General features: G+C 44.0%; 1 protein-coding gene and 1 long non-coding RNA gene across 18 annotated transcripts; one reads left to right on the forward strand and one right to left on the reverse strand.

The window, feature by feature from the left end:
* The first annotated feature begins 2,729 nt into the window (after positions 1–2,729).
* On the forward strand, positions 2,730–6,339 carry LOC134143205 (uncharacterized). The gene is made up of 3 exons (XR_009959062.1): positions 2,730–2,811; positions 4,813–4,961; positions 5,759–6,339. It is a non-coding gene; the product is annotated as an uncharacterized LOC134143205 (long non-coding RNA).
* A 6,682-nt stretch (positions 6,340–13,021) lies between these two features.
* On the reverse strand, positions 13,022–21,533 carry LOC134143140 (uncharacterized). Of its 17 annotated transcripts, none has more exons than XM_062580930.1 (8): positions 21,295–21,533; positions 20,615–20,731; positions 19,508–19,578; positions 18,839–18,927; positions 17,521–17,662; positions 17,087–17,147; positions 15,549–15,672; positions 13,022–13,338 (listed from the first exon to the last, which is right to left on the reverse strand). In XM_062580930.1, exons 5-8 carry the CDS (start codon positions 17,650–17,652, stop codon positions 13,191–13,193), a joined length of 465 nt encoding a protein of 154 aa, XP_062436914.1. In that variant the 5' UTR covers positions 17,653–17,662; positions 18,839–18,927; positions 19,508–19,578; positions 20,615–20,731; positions 21,295–21,533; the 3' UTR covers positions 13,022–13,190. The 17 variants fall into 17 exon arrangements, 14 of the variants coding, with proteins under 14 accessions (XP_062436914.1, XP_062436904.1, XP_062436931.1 ...); XM_062580920.1 differs by lacking the exon at positions 20,615–20,731 and adding an exon at positions 20,933–21,056; XM_062580947.1 differs by lacking the exon at positions 20,615–20,731 and adding an exon at positions 20,806–21,056.
* Between the last annotated feature and the right edge of the window lie 8 nt (positions 21,534–21,541).

Genomic DNA, 21,541 nt, shown 5'->3' on the forward strand with positions numbered 1-21,541 from the left:
CTTGGACTTTTCTCTCCATTCGCAAGGGTTTGTAGACACTTTCCATATAGCTTTTCCCAGATGTGGCCTTTTCTACCACTCATAAATGATACTGTTCAAGCCTCTGTCTTCTTATGTCTTGAGTCCTGCAGCACCTTACCTTGGGCAGCCACAGTCTTGGTCCGTCACTATCCACCTGGTTTTGTTCTTGCATGCACTGTTTTCTGCACTGTTTTTCTAGCCCATCACTACCTATCATGTTGAATATCCATCTCTTCCTTAGGCTCCCTTTGCTACCTACATCCACCACTTTCTTCATGCTGCACTCTTACACAATAGCACTGTGGCTAGGGCCTCTTTCGTCTCAGTTTCTGCAGCACCTGGTTTGTGAGCCACAACTACAGGTCCAAGAATAAAAATAACAACAAAGCGCAGCTGATCCCAGCCTAAGTCAGCAGAAAATAGAAGTCGCTGTGCTAGGAATCTGTTCATAAATCAATGTGAAAAGTGCTGTCTGAGCATAGCTCCCAGCAGACGCACATCTGCATAATACATACTACTGACACAACTGGCGATGGGAAAAATATCTAAACATATCATTCCCACAGCTGAGAAGGAAAGAATAAAGATGTCTAATTCCCCCACCCCTGGCGTAAACCCTGGCCTGACCCTCGCGAGTCAGAGGTTTTAAAGGCAGAGGGACTATCAGGAATATCTAATGTGACCACATTGCCTAGACAATATTACGCAGGAACTCATGCATCAAGCTCGTAACATTCGACTGAGGTGAAGCAAGAGCTGAAGAAAAACATTCAACCTTCACTATAAAACCTCAGGTGGTAGAGAAGCAAGTTCATCCCTTGGTGAGTTGTTCCGATGCTGAAAGTTTGTGCATTTTTCCATTCAGGACTTGCCCAGCTTCAGCTTCCAGCCATGGGATTATATTGTGCTTTTGTCTGGTAGGTGAAAGAAGCCTTTTATTAGAAATCTTCCCCCAATTTAGGTATTTATAATCCATTAATCCAAGTCAGTTCTTAGATAAATTCTCTTAAATACATGTAGTATCTTTCACTTGGTGGCAGACTGTCCATCAATACTGTAGCTTGCTTGCCCTGGATTTTCAACACCTTTTTCTCATTCAAAGACCAGAAATGGTCACAATTTATTACAGAAACTGCTCTCCATAAAGAGAGGTAGAGGTTACCTGCAAGTAGAGGGAGCACACCACTTCGGTTTGGTATTCTGATTCTTCATCCAAGAATCATGTTTATTCCACTAGCAAACACTGCACAAGTACAGAGCAATTTGTTTTGGTCACTCCTATGGAAAGATGGGATTGAGAAAGTACAGTTTGCTCTTTGGTCCTAGACTTGGTTTGGGGAAGGATTCCTAGAGCTGTGGTCCTTCTGCTGAGAGCAATCATCCCTTCCATACTCCATCATTTGTCCTAGCTCGCTTCAGCTGCAGGATCAGCTTGGAACTGATGAAGAAAGTCATCTTGTACCTGAATCCTAATGCAGGAGCGATATAGTAGGACTTCAATCTCAAGTATGGAAATAGAAGAAGCAGTGGAGATGTAAAATATTTTGCCTTTTCTTTATAAGCACAAGTTTTAAGGATTCCTATCCCATCCCTCCTCTATTTTCAAAGAGCTGAATCTGTTTCATTTTTTGAATCACAGCTAGAAGTAACACTTTTGATACTATCTGCTTCCAAATTGGATTTAAGACTCTTAAATGGCACTAGATTTCCAGGGCTGACTTCTCCATGGTTCCCAGCAGAGCAACAGTGGGACAAATCTGGGCTGGAAGGAGGGATTGCCTTTCAAAAGGGACAAGGTGTTCCTGTCCTCAAACTGGCTCTGTCGCTGTAGGCCGTAGGCATAGCATGTAAATACAACAAAGGCAGGTCTCTGGAGACAAAAATCTCTTGCTATACAGCTTTTCAGCCCGCAGAATTCTTAAAAAAAAATCTGACCTCAGAGAACCTCATTAGGACCCATACTAATGTGAATTATGAGTAATGTTAACACAGACTGAACAGGAGTGGGCAGTGTGTCCTGGAGCTTGTGTCACTCTGACTTGGGATGGGCCACGCAGACCAGCCTTTTTTCTTCTTTTTCCTCTTGCACTTTGCCTGGATAAAACTAAAAGTGAAAAGAAGCATCTATAATGAGCAATCTTGGCACAACATATAGTTAATGCAATTGAACTCACGCTGTGCTCAGTTTTCACAACTGGCTTCTTACTTCGATGAGTTAATTCTTTTTGATGTCCCTTATGTTCCTCCCCTGCTTTCGTCGAGACTAAAATAACCCAACTGTCCATCTTGCTTATGGAATTACTGAACTTTTGAGAGAACACAGAGTGCTCTCACATCAGGATTTGGGATTAAACCTCTCTTGTTTGTGTTAAACATAACATCTTAATTCTTCCACTGCTGGAGGGCAAATGAATCTCCTCAACTCCAAAGAAACCTGCTTTCAAGCCCTATAGAAAAGGTCAGTGTGATTTGTTTCTCATTACAGCTGTTCTTTCCAGTGAACTTGTCTCATGGTATATGACAGTCCTCTTGCAAAACACCTTTATGCAATTTTTACTTAAATATTTTCCATTGTAAGACAACATGTGCTTCATCTGCAGCACATTTCTCTTCACAAACTGTACTAATCTATGAAGTATCTGACTTTTTTTCCAGGAGTGTGCTAAGGGACACTACTGCCTGTTGTCCTTGTTGGTCTTTGGAAACCAAGGAGCCCCAGATTTGGGGAATGAATCCTACTGGAGCTCAAGTTCTCTCCATGGGTTTGGTCCCAACCTCATGGCTCCGGAGGTAGGCATATATTGTGTGCAGACGTGTTTGTACATCTGGAGAGGGAAACCTGTGAGGAAAAGGGGGCAAAGCACAGATTACTGTGGAGATATCCGGCAGCTCGGGTAAAGTCCCAGATTAGGGAAATAGGAAGCAACAGGAGGCCTGAAGCAGACAAAGAGATGAAGAGCCAAGGAGAAAACCAGAGACAGAGGGGAAAAGGCAGTGAATTGGGAAGAAGGGCAGGAAAAGACTCAGGGTGGGAGAGAAGGGGCAGCAAAGGAAGTGGTTGTCAAAGGAAAATTTAAGGTAAAAAAGAAGCAAATGAAGGAATCAAGAAGTGTGGAATTTAACTTGAGGCATTATTGAACTTTTTATAGTGGAAGGAAACTACTGAAATAGGTATCAAAAGGGAAAAAGGAAAGGAGAACTAGATGCTTAAATTATTTTTTAGGTGGCCATTGATTTCAGGTGTCCAAATTAAAACACCTTTAGAAACACCACGTTTCCCCATAGGAACCCTTCTGTAAAAACACATTTCCCCTGGCAGTCTCACACCAGCCAGTTTTCACGGTCTCTCATACTTACTAAAAGCTGGACTTGGCTTGCACACCATGCTCTCCCTCTTTGCCCATCAGTTTAGGCTCTGGGCTAGGTCTATGAGCTCTCCCCCTTACCACGAGGTCTCACAGCCTTCCCGTTGTGCATTAGCCAAGCAAACCACCGTCCATCCACACACACGAGAAACCTGCCCGCTCGCCATGAACTGCTTGTTCCCCATCCACCAGAATCACTCTGATAATGAGTTTCTCTCCTTAAGTGCTACTGTGAGTGCTTACATATTTGTGACATGCCTCATGTTTCATAAAAACACCCACATGCATGTGCAGACACTCTTCCTTCATTGCTATTTAGCCAAGTCATTTCTCATAGTCAAACACCTCCTCATCTTTTTTATTCCTCTTTGCTAAATGCCTGCCACTTCATCACAATCTTTTGGGTGACAGAAAGCATCAAACCATCAAGATAAACCTCACAAAACGACCCAAGGCCCCTGCTTCATCAGCGCTGTCTTTTCCTGTGCCTTGCTCTTCAGGCCTGCTTTTCAACATAGGCTCCCTCGTCCTTCACAAAGACAGAGTGTTTGCGGAGCAGTTGGCACAGAAGCACGTTCCCCCCTGCCATTATGTGGGAGGTTTATTCAGAGTTTGGAAATTGTCCTCAACCACGGCTAAAAAAATGGTGCTTAGCTCTGTAAGTTGACACAAGTGCATGGTGACAGCTGTGAAACTGTCCCAGAGCTTGCTCCCCCATGGGAGGAACATGTCCTCGTTCAGCAGGCAGTTAGCCCTTTTGCTGAGCAAAACTGTCTGCCCAACTCAGAGCTCAAGGAATTTCTTCCCCTAAGAGCTGAGTGGACAAAGTAAGAGCACAAAATCACTACCGCGAATCAGGGATTTGCCTGGATGCCGATTGTGAGGGTTGTGCTGCTGGTGGGAAACTTTGCTGTCCTGGTCCTGCGCCTACCCATGCCTGACTTCCCTGCAATGAGGTGCTCTTGCAGATCATCAGCATGGCCAAGCAGGAAACCCCTCTACTTCTGAAGCAGTCGTGGCTGACCAAAACACATCCACACAATTGGCAGTTCAACAGACAAGATTGATTCCCATGCTGCTGTACACTTGATCAGTGCCTTTACGCGCATAAAGCAGGCTGGCACAAAGCCTTACGTCAAGCCCAAGGCAGCTTTGCTCTATCCATGACCTGAGGACTTGATGACACTTGTCTAAGGCGGGTATTGTTAGCATGAGAGCCAGCAAGGGCTGCAGAGGCCAGCAGCAGTGTGAGCAAATGATTCACTGGATTGTATTTCCCGTTAGCAAAGCTGCCTGGCTCTTCCTTGTTTCAGCTGCTCCTGAAGTGCCCACACTGACACTTTGGGCTTAAACATCACATTTTTCTTGCTTTTTTTTCCAGGAGATTTCTGAAGAAAGTATTTCAAGAGTCTTTTATTTTCACCAGGTAAGGCTAAAGAGCAATGTCTTGTTCTGCTCATGTTGAAGATTTTGTTCCTAGAGTCAGCACAAGGCCTTCATACCTGGCTGAAAGGTGGAGATGGACAAGGAGATGGACTGGAAGGATGAGATCTGGGAACCACAAGGGCAAGCCTGGTAGGTGATATTGGTACCATCCCCTCACTGCATTAAGGGATTGTGGTTATACATCCATCCACATTTTTAAGGCACTCAGATAATGTGCAGATAAGCATCATAGAAAAGTCTATTTAGATATTAATAATTCTACCTCCAAAGCAGGATTTAATGATTTAAGGATAGAGAATTAATGATATTAGCATGCTGAGCAGTGAAAGCAAACAATAACTGCTCTCTACAACTCTAAACTACCTCTCAGGGTTCACCACTCCAAGCTAAAGCAGGACGCTTGGGAAACACTAGACATTATTGTGCTACTAAAGATTTGCTATAATTAACAGACATAACTAGGAGTAAGCTTGTGTGGGTGCGTATTTTTCTCAGCACTTGCTGAGATACCAGGAAAGATCTCTGCTATTATCAACCCCAGGTAGAAGGATGGAAAGAACTAAGAGCTTTACAGCTCATTTTTCCGGGAAATGGTTGTCCAATGCCATAAAAAAACCCCCAAAAACTCAACTAGCAGGAGCTTTTGCAATGTAGACAGTCCAAAGAAATTGCCTGGGTAGCCACCCCATCACAGAAGATACAAGGAATCAGACAGTACAAAGCCACTTGTAGCCCATCCATCCTCCTACTGTAAATTTTCTGCTGAAATTCAGCTCAGAGCCTTGTCTGCTGCATAGGTGATAACATAACCATAGGGGAAGGAAGAACCTCTCTTTCACAGAGATGTATGTTAATCTCCAGCTCTGATTAAATTTATCCCACCTGCTAGAACAGCTGTGAAAGTGCCTTTTCTTTGCCTTTTTTAGTGTGATGCATTCCTCCTCCTCACCTTCCCCCTATGAAGGGTGGGAAGAAGAACTTTGGATAAAAGCCTTGCTCCAGGGCAAGAAAAAGACCCAAACTGCAACTTTACATAAATCTGTCACTTTGATTCCCCTGAGAACAACTGCAAACTTGAAAAATGGCATAGCAAAGCAGGCACAGGTGTTAACTTCTCTTTTTTTAATTGGATAAAAAAAAAAGAAGTTGCTGTGAACAGCCTCCACAATCTGCTTTCTTTCTCTCAGCTTTAAGCTTCATTCGTTCTTCTATGACTATTATTGTGTGGATAAAAGTCTTATTTGTAAATCAGGAAAGAAACTGTAATGGAGAAGTTGTCCTATACCAGTATCTGCTGTGAAACCCCCATTAACCACCCTTTGCTGCTTCAGCTGTTTTATTCTCTAGATGGAACAATTTGTGAGGGTGCTTTTGCTCTCACTCACTTTTGAATGTAAATGCATCAAAGATTTGCTCAGCTTGGCTTGGGGGTGGGAGGGCAGCCTCTGAAGAGACTCAGTTATGTCTTTCACCCCAAGGTCAGCTTTGTATCCTGCATTAAATTTGGCTCCTTTATTTGCAACAAAGAAACACTGTTGTGCAGAATATCTCTCTTCTCCTCAATTCAGGCACTTTCATCCCAAAGCACTTTGGCAAGAAGGGGCCGGATTTCTTTTGCTCTCGTGTGCAGAGGCTGGGTGGGAGGGTGAGCTCGCTGGTGCTGGGGCCAACGCGGCGCTGCCATCATCGTGCCCCAGGGAGCCACAGCCTCCTGTGCCAGGGAGGGAGCTGCTGCTGGGGAAAAGCAGTTTTATTTCATTCTCTTGTAGAGGAAGGAAAGTACTTTTGTGAGTATGGTCCCAAACGGTGCACGTTTCTTGTGCCATTAGAGCTTTATCAGACTTCATGCTGCACAGGTGAAGTTTGCTGGTAACACACTTGATGACAGAGGCACAGACTGACATAGACCTAGCTCAATTAATTCAAGGCAAATGCTTTTGTCTTAAGTTCTGACCCGCTTCATATATAAAGCTATATTTGCAGTAACTGAAGTCAAAATATTTAGAATTGTGTAGTGTATTACTAGTCACAGTGTCATAGAATCATAGAGTCAGTAAGGTTGGCAGGGACCTCTGGAGAACATCTAGTCCAGCCTCCCTGCTCAGCAGGGTCACCTAGAGCACGTTAGACAGGGTTGCATCCAGACGGGCCTTGAAGATCTACAGAGAAGGAGACTCCACAACCTCTCTGGGCAACCTGTGCAAGTGCTCCGTCACTCTCACAGGGAAGAAATTCCCCATCATGGTTAGCCAGAACTTCCTGTGCTTCAATTTCTGCCCATTGCCTCTTGTCCTGTCACACGGGGCAACTGAAAAGAGTTTGTCCCCTTGACTCCCTCCCTTCAGGTACTTGTACACATTGATGAGATCCCCCCTCAGGCTTCTCTTCCCCAGGCTGAACAGGCCCAGCTCTCGCAGCCGTTCCTCACAGGGCAGGTGCTCCAGCCCTCTGATGATCTTCGTAGCCCTCCGCTGGACTCTCTCCAGTAGATCCATGTCTCTCTTGTCCCTGGGAGCCCAGAACTGGATGCAGTACTCGGGATGAGGCCTCCCCAGGGCTGAGTAGAGGGGCAGGATCACCTCCCTCCACCTGCTGGCAACACTCTTCCTAATGCACCCCAAGAGACCATTGGCTTTCTTGACTACAAGGGCACATTGCTGGCTCATGGTCAATTTGTCATCCACCAGCACTCCCAGCTCCCTGTCTGCAGAGCTGCTCTCCAGCAGGTCAGCCCCCACCTTGTACTAGTGCCTAGGGTTATTTTTCCCTAGGTGCAGGACCCTGCACTTGCCCTTGTTGAACCTCAGGAGGTTCCTCTCCGACCAGCTCTCCAGCCTGTCCAGGTCTCTCTGAATGGTAGCACAGCCCTCAGGTGTGTCAGCCACTCCTCCCAGCTTGATATCATCCGCAAATTTGCTGAGGAGGCACTCTGTCTTCTCTGAGTCCTGGGGGACGCCACTAAAGTCTGGCAAGCTGCTCCCTATAGGAGCAATGGGCACAGTGACTACTCCTCTCCCACGGCCATCTTGGGAGCACACTGTGATGGACCTGGAGAGCCAGCCACATTGCTCACCACTTCCTCACACTAAAACACCTCAGGATTTGTGACACTGAGCTGGAGGACCCTGCTCTGACATCAGGGAAAGCTGCCCACATCAGAACCCTGGGGATACATGGTTGCATACAACATGGTTTACCCATCTAGCTAGATTTGTGTTTCAGTGGTGCTCTAGTTGTGCTGAAAGCCAAACTGATAATGTTTGGCCAAGATCTGCATAGACTGAAGCCTGACTTCTGACTCAGGTTCTGTTTGGCAATGTTAGCCAAACTAGCTGAGTTACCTGTTAAAACCCAACATTATTTCAGATCATCTCTCTTTCTCTGAAATTCAAGAAAAGTGTTATCATACATAGGTATGGTTCACACTCCACAGTTCAGATCAGAGTTTAGATTTCTCTTAAGCAAGAGATCTTTTCCCATCAGACATACAGAAGACAATTCCTGTCTGAGGATCCTTGGTTCTTAAAATCCTTCTGGGTTCATCTTTCCTTATAGGTATTTGAGAAAGTGGTGAGTGGACTGGAAATCACAGCACATTTTACAAAAGGCAAAACAAATGTATTGGAAGATAATAGAATCGAGCTGCCCCAAGAGTGAACATGGTCTTGGGATACCAGTGTGTGATTCCCGTTTCTATCACTGGCTTCCTGTGACACCTTCAGCAAATCACTGAAGGCCAAATGTTCAAAAATATGAGCCTTAGTCTCAGGATATCCCAGATTCCCATTTGCAAACTGAGGATATTGCCATTACCTTTTATCACAGCAGTGTGGTCAAGCAGAGATTCTGGGACATCAAGATATTACAGTGGAGACTAGAGGAATATACCTTATCTGCTTTGCCACAGGAAAGACTACTAGCAAATAATTTATAACTAGTAAATTGAGGAAAAGAAATACAGCAGTGAAGCTTTCAGAATTACTGTATGTTTAAAAGCTTGAGAAAATGCCTAGAGCTGTGAATAGATGCCAGAAAATTAATTATGATAATAAAGCTTCTGAGAAGAGGTGGAAATGTTGGAATGATCAAATCATCTGTAATTATGAGGAACTTTTTTTTTCTCTCTCTCTCCTTGGTAACACAGAGCTTTATGGAATGTGTGTGTTGCCTGCAGAAATGTTAGGGGCCAGGATGTCATTCTTTCAGAAACAAAACAGACAAGACCTGAAAGACCAAAAAAAAAAAAAAAAAAAAGTGTGTGTGAGAGAGAGAGAGAGAGAGAGAGAGAAGGAAAATCAAAGAAAAACCAAAGCAAACAAATGCCTCAGAGGTCATGATGGAGGAATGATGGAGGAGACAGAGCTTTGAAAAGAAGTCCAGGGAAATTCCCTGAGAAGACTCACCCTGCTCAGGTAGGAATTCTTTTCCTCTAACCTTTATTAGCTGGATCATGTTGTGTGGCCTTATATTCCCCTCTGGCCATACACCTCCAGCCTGCACACATCTGAGTGGATTATCAAGGGCAGACAAGCCTCTGTTCTTCCTTTCTTCTCCTGTCTCTCAGAGATAGTCCTTCAATTATTGGACTTCATTATTGGAGCTTCTCTTCCATTGTGGTGGACTCTGCCAGCGTCATGTTGGCTCTCCAGCATGTTGGGCAGAGTTGATGAAGCCAGTAGTGCTTTCTGCAGCAGCTCCCTTGCTGTCATATTTAAAGGCATATTTGACAAACTACTTCTCAATGCAAAAAAGTATTTCGAAAAACCCAGTCCCAATGGCAAGTTGGCTGCCCAATTAGCTAAACTCTCTGTACAGAAACTCCAGGTCACTAATCCTGTGCTGCTTGAAGGTGAGTTAATCACCTCCTGTGTCTCTCCTGGCTCTGCCAGACTTCTGCATGCACACCCACTGCCAGCTGCTGCACAGAAAACCAGTAGGGAAAGATGGGCCCAGATCAGGAAATGCAGATGGACCCTGTCTAAAGAAGTTTTGGTTTTGTCTGCAACTGAAAATCATGATCTGTTCATGCTGTGGTTCTTGTTATGCTGCAGGCCATTAAAAATAATAATAATAAAACGAATTGTAAGCAGTGGAAATGAAAGGCTTCAATCTTGCTCTGCTCTTTAGGAGAGAGGCTGAAAACTCCCTTCTGTGGAAAAACTGCATTGGCCGGGCTTCCCTGAAAGTCACCCTTACAGGCATCATCCAGCATTACAAACGGGGTGCACAACCGCAGCCAATGTTTTCCCTTTAAAGGAGGCTTTGGTATACATTAGTGGGATTCCTGCACGGTCCAATATAGGAGTTTTTCCTGATTCTTATTCCTTCTAGAAACAGCATGTAATTCTCTATAGAGTAACTGCTTCAGTGCGTTGCATGACTTGCCCTGAACATGACACCCAAGAGCCCTGAAATGCTTAGTGCTAGCATCTTCCCAGGACACTGTCCTGATGGATGCTCCCATCCTTTAGCGATATTTGAACACCCTTAAATCAAGCTGTCTGCCTTCTCACGCTACTTAAGATTCACAGAGTTTTTCCTGGATGCTCTGCAGAAGGATCCCCAGAGATCCCAGGAAAAAAAGGAAATCTTTACATTGCACTTTGTGTCCATTGGCTCTGCAGCAATTTTATCACGTATCTTACAGATTGCTGACATCTTGCCATTAATTCCCATTGGATTTCTTTGCCTGCTATACCCAGACATCTCAGTTTATGCCTTTACTGGTAACTGCATTGATAGACAATCTCCCCCACTAAAACAACTAAACAAACCTCAGAGAAGCCCTCTGTTCTCAGCATGTACAAGTGAGTTTCTTCTAGAAAATCCCAAACCGAGCTCTTTCAGAGCAGACACCATGAGAGGAACCTCTGTGTGTAAACTGCGAACGCCACAGGTATGACAATATGATGTGCCCTCTTCCCAAACGCTGCCTATGACTAAGAAACCCTTTTCCTTAACAACTGTGTGATTTTACCAGGGGTCTTAGAAGGTTTTTTCAGTCCTTTCCAGAGATGGCAGCATTTCAGTGAGGGGATGCCATGGAGCACTATATCCTAGCCCCGTTCTCACACTCCCCGCATCGCTAGGGTATCCCAGTGCCTTCCAGAAATGCCTCCAGCAGCGCATCTAACATTCGTCAAAGGTGTTTATTGTCTTCTTTTTTTTTTTACTCCTCGACATAAAAATATTATTTGGCTGGGTTTTTTTCTTCATGTACTTTATATTACCAGTGCATCATTTCAGCGATAGGATGAAACCTTGATATAGCACTTGGACCCCTGGGGAGTCCTACAGCCTAACGATGCTTTCAGACTGCTCTGCCAGGGTGCATCCCTCTAACAAATGATTCAGGAGAGCAATCTTCTGCCACTGTTCTGCTGACACCCGTGACAGCACAAGCACAGAGGGAGCAGGTTGTTTGGCTTTTTTGATTTTGGTGTTTTTATTCCATTTTCCACCTCTGTCTGCACCTAGTTCTCTGATACATTTAGCTCAAGCTAGGAAGTGACTGCTCTGATTTCAAATGAGATCGAGTTTACCCAGCTGACTGCCTGCTTTGCTCAATTATTAATGTGGGAACACTACTGACTTTGCCTCCCTGAGGTTAGTGAACAACTGCTGAAAAATGGAAGAGGCAGGCAAAGGAACAAGGTGAAAGCAGTGTCTGCTTCCAGAGCAGTTCAGTCCTCTGTAGCCTAAGTGGCCCATGAATTACATTAATCTGTGAAAAACCATTCTCACAGAAGTTATTTTCTCCTCTTCAATTTCCTCTAGTTGCTTTCACTCAACATATTCTTCTCCACTTCCTGGGTTTAAGGATGGGGTGTTCTGGGGTAATGGCTCTGAGCAAACGATATCTTTATGTGAGCTGGCTGTAATCGAGGAAGCTCTTTGAGGTTTGGTACTTGGATATTGCACTGAAGCACTTAGAATGAAAACCAGTTACAAAACCAAAATGATTTATTAGCCCAGCTCTCACTTTCAAAAGCAATCTTCTCCCCTCAATTCCAAAGTGTACTTTATTGGCTAAAGCCTAAGCAGCCCTGAAATCCTAAGTGACCCCTTGTTTTCAAAGAATAAAGCGGAGAAAATGGCTCTTAAGAAGTCTACTTATAGTTCACGCTTTCTACACAAAAACCCTCCAGGACACCACAGCACCCATCTGTACGGCCTCTCTCTGCTCTGGGACATACTACTGCTGCCAAAATTCCTGGTGTCCAGCTAGGGTAGGAGCTACTGGGGCTTTTTAAGAGGTTTTGTGCTAAATACCCGCCTAGACCACAGCCTATAAACAGAGGGGAGCTTTTCAGAGGGAAGCTTTCTGGGGCAAAGAGAAGTCTTTGCAGAAGTCTGAACTGGCCATCTATAGGTCAGTATAGGATACCGGGGAGAGCCTAGATCCTAGTGTGCTGCAGTATAGGAAAACCGCAAGGAAAAGCAATCCCTCAGGTCAAAACCCTGTTGTGACTGGTGCCAGATCTTAGTGATGTTTGAACCTGGGCTTGATATAGATTTTGTTGAGGAAGAATAGGTCAAACCAAAGTAATAAGACCTGAATAGGAAGTCTGTCATTTGGGCCCTATCTCTAACATCTTAAATATTAATTAATTCATAAGATAAAAATATACTAACAATATCTCAAGTGACTATCCAAATGCTCAGCAAGCGATATTTCCTACAAATCATTAAATTCTCTTCCCTTCTTGTGGCTCTTGCATAAACAACCATTTTTAGTAGACAGGACTTGTGATGTAATGCTATCAGACACAAACCTAGCTTTTCTCCCTCTGCACTGCACAGAGCTAAGGGTAGGTCCCACCTCTCCCTCATCCCCTTCACTCCTGCCCGTGGGAGCCAGCTGTATGCTGCAGCAGAAGGATCAGGCGCCCAGCGGGAAGAAGAGAGTTTGAAATTTTGAGAACAGCTGCAAGGGAAATAGTGAGCACCATAGGAACGACTGTAAAGAAGCTGCCAGGGTCACTTCTGTCCTGTATAACTCTGCTCACCTCAGAGGTGCTTAACAAATAGAAATGACCTGTCTATCTCCTGTACAGAACATCCTCCAGCAACCTAACCAATGAAAACAGCATTTCTTTGGACAGGAAGGCAGGGGAACAAGAAAGTGAAGAAAGGAGAAAAAGAAAAAACATGTATAAAGCAGGCATTAGCTTTGACATTGCAACCTGTGGGTTAATAAGAGCTTTTAATAGTTTTTTTCTGTGTCCTCAGCAAGTCCAGAAACACCATTTTTAATAGCAGGTTTTCTATAACATCAGCTAGCTCTCCTGTCTGTAATCAGTTTATTGCAGCTATGACAATAATCGATTTACTTGTAAACCCGAATATAAAGTCTGCTCACTCATCGGCTTTGCTCTCCTCGCCCGGCTCTTGCTTTTGAAAGCAGCACGGACATACAGCAGCGGCTGCCTGCGGCACCGTCCCCTCGCTCTCCGTGAGCGCTGCGCCTTTGGAAGCGCAGGCCGGCTCCTGCGTCTGGCCCCGGCTGGAAAGAGAATATCAAGGGAAGCAGAAAGGCCAGGGGGACAGGGGGTGGAAATGCCTTTACCTCATATTCTAGACAACTAGGTCCCCACTGTCAGCTAGAATTATAAATAAGAGAATAGGTGTTTTAACTTAATTACCAGTGCATGAAAACCAAAATCAAAGTCTCCATGGATGAAAGACATGGCACCTGGCAGAGATGGACATAAAAATGCTTAATTTTCTAAGCCAAGATGTCCCTTTAGAGATGAAAAAGGTATAGAAAACATTGCCACTGTATCAGACAAATTTTTCTTCTTGAGGAGATGAGGTATCCAGCTAAGCAAGCCTTTAGTAGCAGTAATTATTTCACTTATATTAGAGCATGTAATGAATATATTTCAGAAAAGTGCACTTGATTTTTTTTCATACCGCCACTAGTAATAATAACAGTTAACTCAGAAACATTTTTTCACGTTCTAAGGAGCTTCACAAGCACTAATGAATTAAAGATTTCCTAGTGGAGAAGAAAAAAAAGTCAAATAAAGATTTTAAGAAGCCTGAATAAGCTATAGAAATTCAGGGAAGCTAAATGAGAAACAATTCATTCGTATTAAAAAAACTAAAAACAATAATGTAATATGGTCTGTGTGAAATGAATTCAGTGTGTTTCTTTCCAGAACTGGACAGACGTGCCCACTAAACACAGAACCTGCCACAGAAGAGGTACTTTTTTCTTGGAAATTCGGGATAAATATAGCTGGTGATTGTGGCCAAGGCTGCCTCATGTCGAGAAGCAGATCTCAAAGAGAAAGACAACACAACGGTGGGAGAAAAGTGCAAGATGATGGTCAGAATACAAATATCCAGATATAATAGCTTAACATCTTTCTCTGGTGCAAGTTTCATGGGGAGATTTGAAACTGTAATAAAAAAATAAAACTCTGCTGCTTCGCAAGAGGAAATCTGTGATCAAAGAGTTCTTTTAAGGTGCTGTTAAAACTTAGGCATTAAATGCATGCCCATATCGAAGCACATAAGCAGCTACTTAACTAGCTACAGGCCTTTTATTTCTTCACTGCGCTTTTTGGCAATGTTAGAGATTAAGTCCCCGGCCAGGCTTTGCTCACTAATGACATTAACTTTGATTCGGGCATCGGTATATTTTAGCAGTGTGTCTTAGGGCTCAAACCAGGAAAACACCCACCTCTTTGGAGAAGTGCTGAGCGCCCTCAGCTGTCTGAAAAAGAGGTTGCGAAAATTTCAAACCTCTGTGTTTACCACTCGAACAGCCTCTGGAAAAATTCTCCTTTTCTTTTCTTTCTTGCAAAACAAACTCTTCCCAGTGCTCTCTGCTCTCTCAGCGACAGCACAGTGACAGGTTGTGGATTTTCGGCATGGTTTGCAGAAGGACAGTGCTGTACGTGTGGCCACTGTGTGGGGCAGAGACACCCAGGCTGCTTCCACAAGGCAGGGTAAATAAGCTGAGCTGCCAGGGCCATCACTGAGACCCTGGGTACCCCAGCGTGGTCTACAGGACAGATGCACATCTAAATCCAAGTGATGATAAGCATTTGATCCCACTGGGTCCTTCTGCCTCTAAAATTGATTTACTGCATTGGGATTCAAGGTTCTCAAACACCCAGGCTGAAGCTTCACGCAGAGTTTACGTCGGCATAAACTAGCGTGAATCAGCCCTTCTTTCTCTCTGCCCAAAGCCACTTCTTCACGCTCATCTACAAAAGTTTGTGTGAGTATGCGGTGAGTCAGCGTGTGGGGGTACTGACCTGGGTAAAAATGGATCTGGATTTAAATCTCTGATCTGGTTCACTCTCATCTGCCCGTCTACATGCCTCTACTAGTACTTCTTTCAATGGCAGTGCTGTCTTAAGCAGGCTTAAAACTATATGAAAGTAGAACCTCAGGTATTTCTGATATTTCAGCCATAGTCTGAGCTCTAGCTGGCTCATGAAGTGATTTGCAGCACTTAAGACCTTTTTATTATATGTATTGTGATAGCCACTACAACCCCTCTTTGAAGATGGGAGCCTCAAGAGGGTTTTGCCCCATATGCTTTGCAGTTTAACAGTTCACATGCCTTCCCTCTGTGTCAAGGCCCAGTAAGATTACTGCATCATGGATAGTCTACAAAATGCCAGAAAACAAAAGTAACTTCACACGCACACCGAGAGAAAATGGTGACTTGCATGGCATGACAGTGACAGCTTATACCTGAAATTCAAGCGATTTCCCAGTAGAAAAGATGAATACAGATGAAAACTCAGCATTTCAAGACTCTTTGCAGGTTTCAGGTACACCGCTGTGTTCCTACAGTCATCACAGAGATACGCCAAGCCTGCAGCAAAAGGAGGTCCCCTAAGTGATCAGAGAAATATTGCAATTTGTGATGTGTATTTGCTAGATTAATTTGCATTCAGTAGCAGCCAGAGTATCTCAGAGTATAAATGCAGGACAAGGATATGAACCCACTCTGGTACACAGCTTTGAGAAGTACTGCTGAGTGTTCACGGCTTCTAGAGCCAGCAGATGCCCCAAGAAAAACCTTAAGGGAGACCATGGGTGTGACCTGGGGTCTCTCTTTGGAAACTCTGTATTGCTGCTACGTCCATGTCATTGTAATTGTTCTCTTAGCAGTCTGTAGCATCAGACATGGTCTTTGCATCATCCTATCAAATGTGCCAGTACAGCATAGTTCACTGTGATAGCAGATTGTGTGAAAGAGAGGAATAGAGATGAGTGCACGTACAACTCATCAGAAGTGATATTTTCACAGTTGGTAGGCAAGTAGTTTGTGGAATCACAGAGACCCTTGAACCAAACATCATACACATTTGAGGTAAAAACAAAATGAGGCATTTAGGTATAAAAATATCAATAGGGGATTTTAAAAAGCATTTAAGTGACTAGCTCCTACTAAAATTCATGAAGAACTGGGTGCCAAAATCACTTTGGCGCCAGGCTTTAGTTGAGAGGTAAGCCTTCTAAAATGATGTCAAGCATATATTATGCTTCCACCCAAATATCGTGCGTTTTACCATCTTTTTGCCAGTCAGAAAGATATGTTTCCATTATCCATATGTTAAAATGCATGATGGGAGCCTGGGTCTTCTCTCCCTGTGGCCTGTATGGTGGTACAGAACCACAGACTGCTCTTTTCTGATGCTGGACAAGGGTGTACTTCAGGATGAAGAAGACAGTATTATTTGCTAGAGATTTTTTTCTTTCCACTTTGCCCCAGTGTTTCCGCAGGGAGGCTGCCTCAGCCCCACTCTGGCTTGATTTCTGGCTACAGCTTTAAAGCACTGCAGATCTCCCCATACGCTGAAGCATTAAGGACTCACTCCAGCCAAGGGGAGTATACTGCACTTGACAAACCGCCACTCTTGCCTGGACATTGATCGTCATCCCTCCTTTTCTGTCCCAAACATCTCCATCTGGCCTGGAACTCCTGTGATTTTTTTCTCTCCTCTCCATAGCTGTCTGATTCCTTGTCAGTAAGTTTCTAAAATAGTTCCACTTTTACTTTTGACCATTCTTAGGTAAAAGTAAAGCTTTCTGCCCCCTCCCAGCCCTTGGTCACATTTGCTTGTTGATCTGCCCATGTTCTCCTGACATGACTGTATGTGGCAGCAGTGTCGCATTCCAAGAGCTTCAGACATTTTCTTAGTCTGCTGCCTTCTTGGTCCAAATTTCACACTCAGGGAGAGTAAAAGAAAAGGGCAGAGATGCCTGTGTTTTTAAACACTTACGGTATTCTGGAGCTCCTGACCTGTTCAGCAGATGATGATCTAGAAAGAGAACTGGTGCCATCTATTGGAATGAGAAAACAAGGACAGGATTGTCAATTCAGCTTTTACCTTTTCTGCTCATTTACCCATTTTTAACTCCTTCTCCTTTATCATCAAGAGCATAAAGACAGAAACGCAATATCTGCTGGCATGGCAGCTGTTGAGTGAAATGTGCTGCTCCCTGCATGGAAATCCCAAATGGAAACCAGTTGAGTAGCCAACAAAGAAGAAGACAGCGTGAACACGGACCCTATAATACTGTCAACTGCAATTATTCCAGAGTCACAAATCAGTGCATTCTTCTGAAATGTCAGACAAAAAACCCCACCAGTCTTCTGATTGTCTTTTTGCTCTTATTCTCAGCAAAAAGCCTAAAGCAACAGGCAGAAAATTACCTTGTCATCAGACTTCAGAATGCAGGGCCATGTACTTTGAGTAAATAATATGGAGAACTTTTCACAGATGCTGCTTTTGCTGGATTGGGTATAAACAACGATGCTTTTGCCAATTTGACCCCAATCATCCATGCTGAATTTACTAGGAAAAAAAGGTTAGAGAAAATATTTTTGACTGGTGACAGAATGAGTTTATTTCCAGAAGGAAATTAGAGGTGAAAATGAGGAATTCCAGGAACTGGCCACAAAGGCAATCAACTGCAATCCATTTCAGGAGGAAAAAGGCTGAAGAGGAAAAATATGTTACAATTTCTCTATATATCAGTAAGCTTCAAATTAGATCATCTAAAAGCTGCACCACAAGCAGTATTTTTATTCTGTATCATTGCACTGGGATGTTACATAATTGCAGTTGTAAAAGATGTTATCTATTTGGCTGTATATGGGAACGAAAGTAGTACATGACATGTTGTTTATTTAACTGTACAGAACAGGCCAACAACAATTAGTTAGATGCATTCCTTGGGCAACACCGTTTTGTTTCCCATATCCTATAGAGATCACTGCCCACAACAGGGTTATCAGATTAAAACTAGAATCTTAGGGTCTTTTTTAATACAGTTCTGCTTCTGTTTTCTCTTGGCCCCCAGTACTTAGTGTTTGACGATACCCTCTTTGAAGGCAATAAAAATACAAACAGAAACAGGTTCAACACTGGACTGATAATCAAAAATCCATGATGATCCAGGACTTGACATACTAGCAAATTATACATCTGCATTTCATGTTCTTTGTAGTTGTTTTACTGTAGCTGATGATCTAAGACCCCCCACTTTTTACTTTAACTTTTACCAGCTGGCTCTGAGCCCTCTCCAGGCCATGGTAGCACTTACTTGTCGTAGGAAATTAATCCATTTCATTATCTTACTTCTCTCTAGGTTATGGTGACATTCATCATGCAATACTGCTGATTGTAAAAGTTGGATGCACTTCATAACACCCCCTCTCCCCCAGTTAATCTGCTAGAAGCCTGCAAAGAACATGTCTTTATAGTGTTTTCAAATTACCTTTCAATTGGAAATTAAGCTTAATCAGCAAATCTGAAGTCACAGCAAACCCTAGCATTTACTTTGGCAAGAAGCCCAGCTATTACTCAAGGCTAGTAGTCCTTCCATTGAACCGTGGACCACTCTGTAGACAGAATACACCAAGCCCCTTCAGGAACCTTGGTTCCTCACAGGCAGCAATTCGACTGGTTGTAATATATTCATAGCGTTCTGTAAGACAAGTCAGTCTTTAGTCCATGTTTGCACAGTACCTATGGGATCCTCACCAATATCAGGAGTTTTCAGCAGCTACCACAGCATGACTCAGAAACAACACAGCAACTCTGGGACTAGGAAGAGACTAGAAGAGTAGAGTCAACATAAGAGAGTCAGAAGCAGCCAGAGTTCCACATAACACAAGACAGACAGACAGATGGATAAAACTTAAACCTTTTGTGTATATATGCAGAGATATATAGAGAGAGGTGTTCTTTGTAGCTAGGCTTTCCGAAGGTCAAGCCTGTATTCCAGCCTTGTTTGAATTTCTGAGTTCAGGTCTTGGACAACTGCAAAACCAGCATCTGAGCTGTTAGCCCAGGGCAATGTGAAGATAATTCAGCATAGCCCTCTGTCATTTTAGACTAAGCTAAGCTGCATTATCTCACTTTTGCTAGGGGATAAGAGTGTACACAAAGACCGTTTCTGTGGCTCAGCTGCTGCAAGGGAATTTCTTAAGTAACTTGATTGTGAATCTGAACCCTCAGCCCTGGAGCTGACCGACGTCTGTTTCTGCAAACAAATATTATCACGTGGCTTGGGGAAAACTAGACAATTTTATATGTCTATAAGCATTGCCTCCAAATATTTACCCTCTCTACATAGAGTACAGGCACTGACAGATGAGCTAGTCATAACTCAGCCTAGCAGTTCAGACCACTCACTGGAAAGCAACAGCAGAACTTTCTTTTCTTTATGAAGCTAACACGTTCCACTCCTGCATGTTGCCTATGACCTGCAGAACATAGGAAACAAACTGTGATGAAAGACTGAAGAGAAAAAGAAAAGATTCAAATAAGTTAAGTGAGCCCAAACAATTGTTTTCTTGGTAGTATACCCACTATGCTGATGTGTGACAATACAGTTTCCTGCAAACACTTAAATGTTCCTCAGACAGAAGCAATTTTTCCTGTTATGTAAAAAACTTTGACTATTTAAATTTTTATTTTTCCTCAAAACCTCTTTGGTACCTCCCTTCCTAACTTACAAGGACTTTAATTTTCATTCGGCTCTTTAAAAGCTAAATGGTTCACCCTCTGATTCTCAAGCAGTTCTCCATTTTAGAAGTACAAGCACTGTTCTGGCATTTGGTTGTCCTCAAAGAATCTAAGATACAGATCTGACAGTGAAGCACACATCTAAATGCTAAATTGCTTCCCCAAAACTTGAATATTTTCTCTCTAAATAAGAGAAAACAGATTCTGGGTACAAAAAAATAGAGCTGAGATTACTGCGGGAACAAATAGCTACAAGCATAATGAAGCAGATTTTTTTTTCTTTTAATTGCTCTGTCAAGTAAAACTCAGTTGCTTTTTGTTGTTCTTCTTTTGCTTTTGTTATACACACGGTAAGGTCCTGCAGTTTGCAAAAGCTTAGCTCAGTCAGAGCTCGAATAAAGATCCATGACGAGCTGCTAACACCTCTGCCCCTTGTCCTCACAGAAGTGGCTTTTACTGCTTCCCCATATCCTGTACGCTCCCGTCTAACATACCAGCCACGGGTGCGGGGACGGGACAGGACAGCAATTCAGAACAAGGGCCCAAGGTCGAATTCACGGAGCTAGCACACAGGCTAGGCCAGACAGGTGGGTTTTGACCTAAGTATCCTCAGCATCCAGTAATGGTTAGTCTGCTGGCACCCAGTGGGGCAGCGCAAGTCCCAGTCACCCAGCCCAGACTCGCGCTTCCCCACTGGGCTCCAGCGTGTGCATAGAAGAACGGGCTTTGGCTCACAAAGAGCTCTGGGAAGGGGGAAAGCTTCAGCACACTTACACTTCAAAACTCAGTGCTTCAAAATCGGCACATTTGGCACCTCACCACAGGCCTGAGATCTCATTCCTTCAGGCAGAGCAGATCCCTGGGTGCCTGCAAGGGGCTGGATTCCCTTTCCTTGGGGCACAGGCAGAAAGCACACAAATTATGGACTGATCACGCATAAACCTGCCATCAGACCTGCTATTTACCCCTCAGACGGCCCCAAATATTTGCTGGTTTAATTCCTAGGGTGACTTGTAACCCGTTTCTGGAGTTTGAATGCTGAAGTTCTTCAGCTGGCAGCCTCGTAACAGATCGGCCGCCGCCAGATCGCACCTTCCATCGGGCACCAGCTCTTCCTCTGTTTTATGCCAGAGGAATCTTTGGCTGCAGCGTTCGGAGGGCAGCAGGGGTCTGCAGAAGGGCACGACTTCACCGCGGGGCAGTCAGTTCGCAGCTCCTGGGAGACACCAAAGCGACGTTTCCAAACCTAAAGAGCTTATTTTCGAGCCATGCAATTATTTAATCAAGGACTGATGTTCTCCTTTATGGAAAACAGACATTTTAGCTAAAATGACACTTTCTGTTGAAAGCCAAAAAAAAAAAAAAAAAAAAAAATCAAACCCAAAATATTATAATTGGCCCCATTACACAAGAACAGCCGCTCTAAGGTCCTACCAGCGCCTCCAGCGTCTTACCGGGACACTACCCTGCTACTGCCAGTCCCTGGTGGCTGCAGTTTAGGGAAAAAGACCGTATTAGATGGACTGTCGTTCCAGGATCTGCCTTCCAGGAGCTGCGAAACATCTTTAAGGACTTTCCAGACTAGAAACTGCATCCAGCTACGATGCCAACAGGCATCTTGCACCTGCGGGCACCGCGCCCCGCTCGGATGGGGCCTCGGCCCGGGCCTCGGCCCGGCCCCGCTCGGCGCCGGGCGGGTTT

This window comes from Rhea pennata, chromosome 1 (assembly GCF_028389875.1).
Source record: "Rhea pennata isolate bPtePen1 chromosome 1, bPtePen1.pri, whole genome shotgun sequence".
NCBI classification, from domain to species: Eukaryota; Metazoa; Chordata; class Aves; order Rheiformes; family Rheidae; genus Rhea; species Rhea pennata.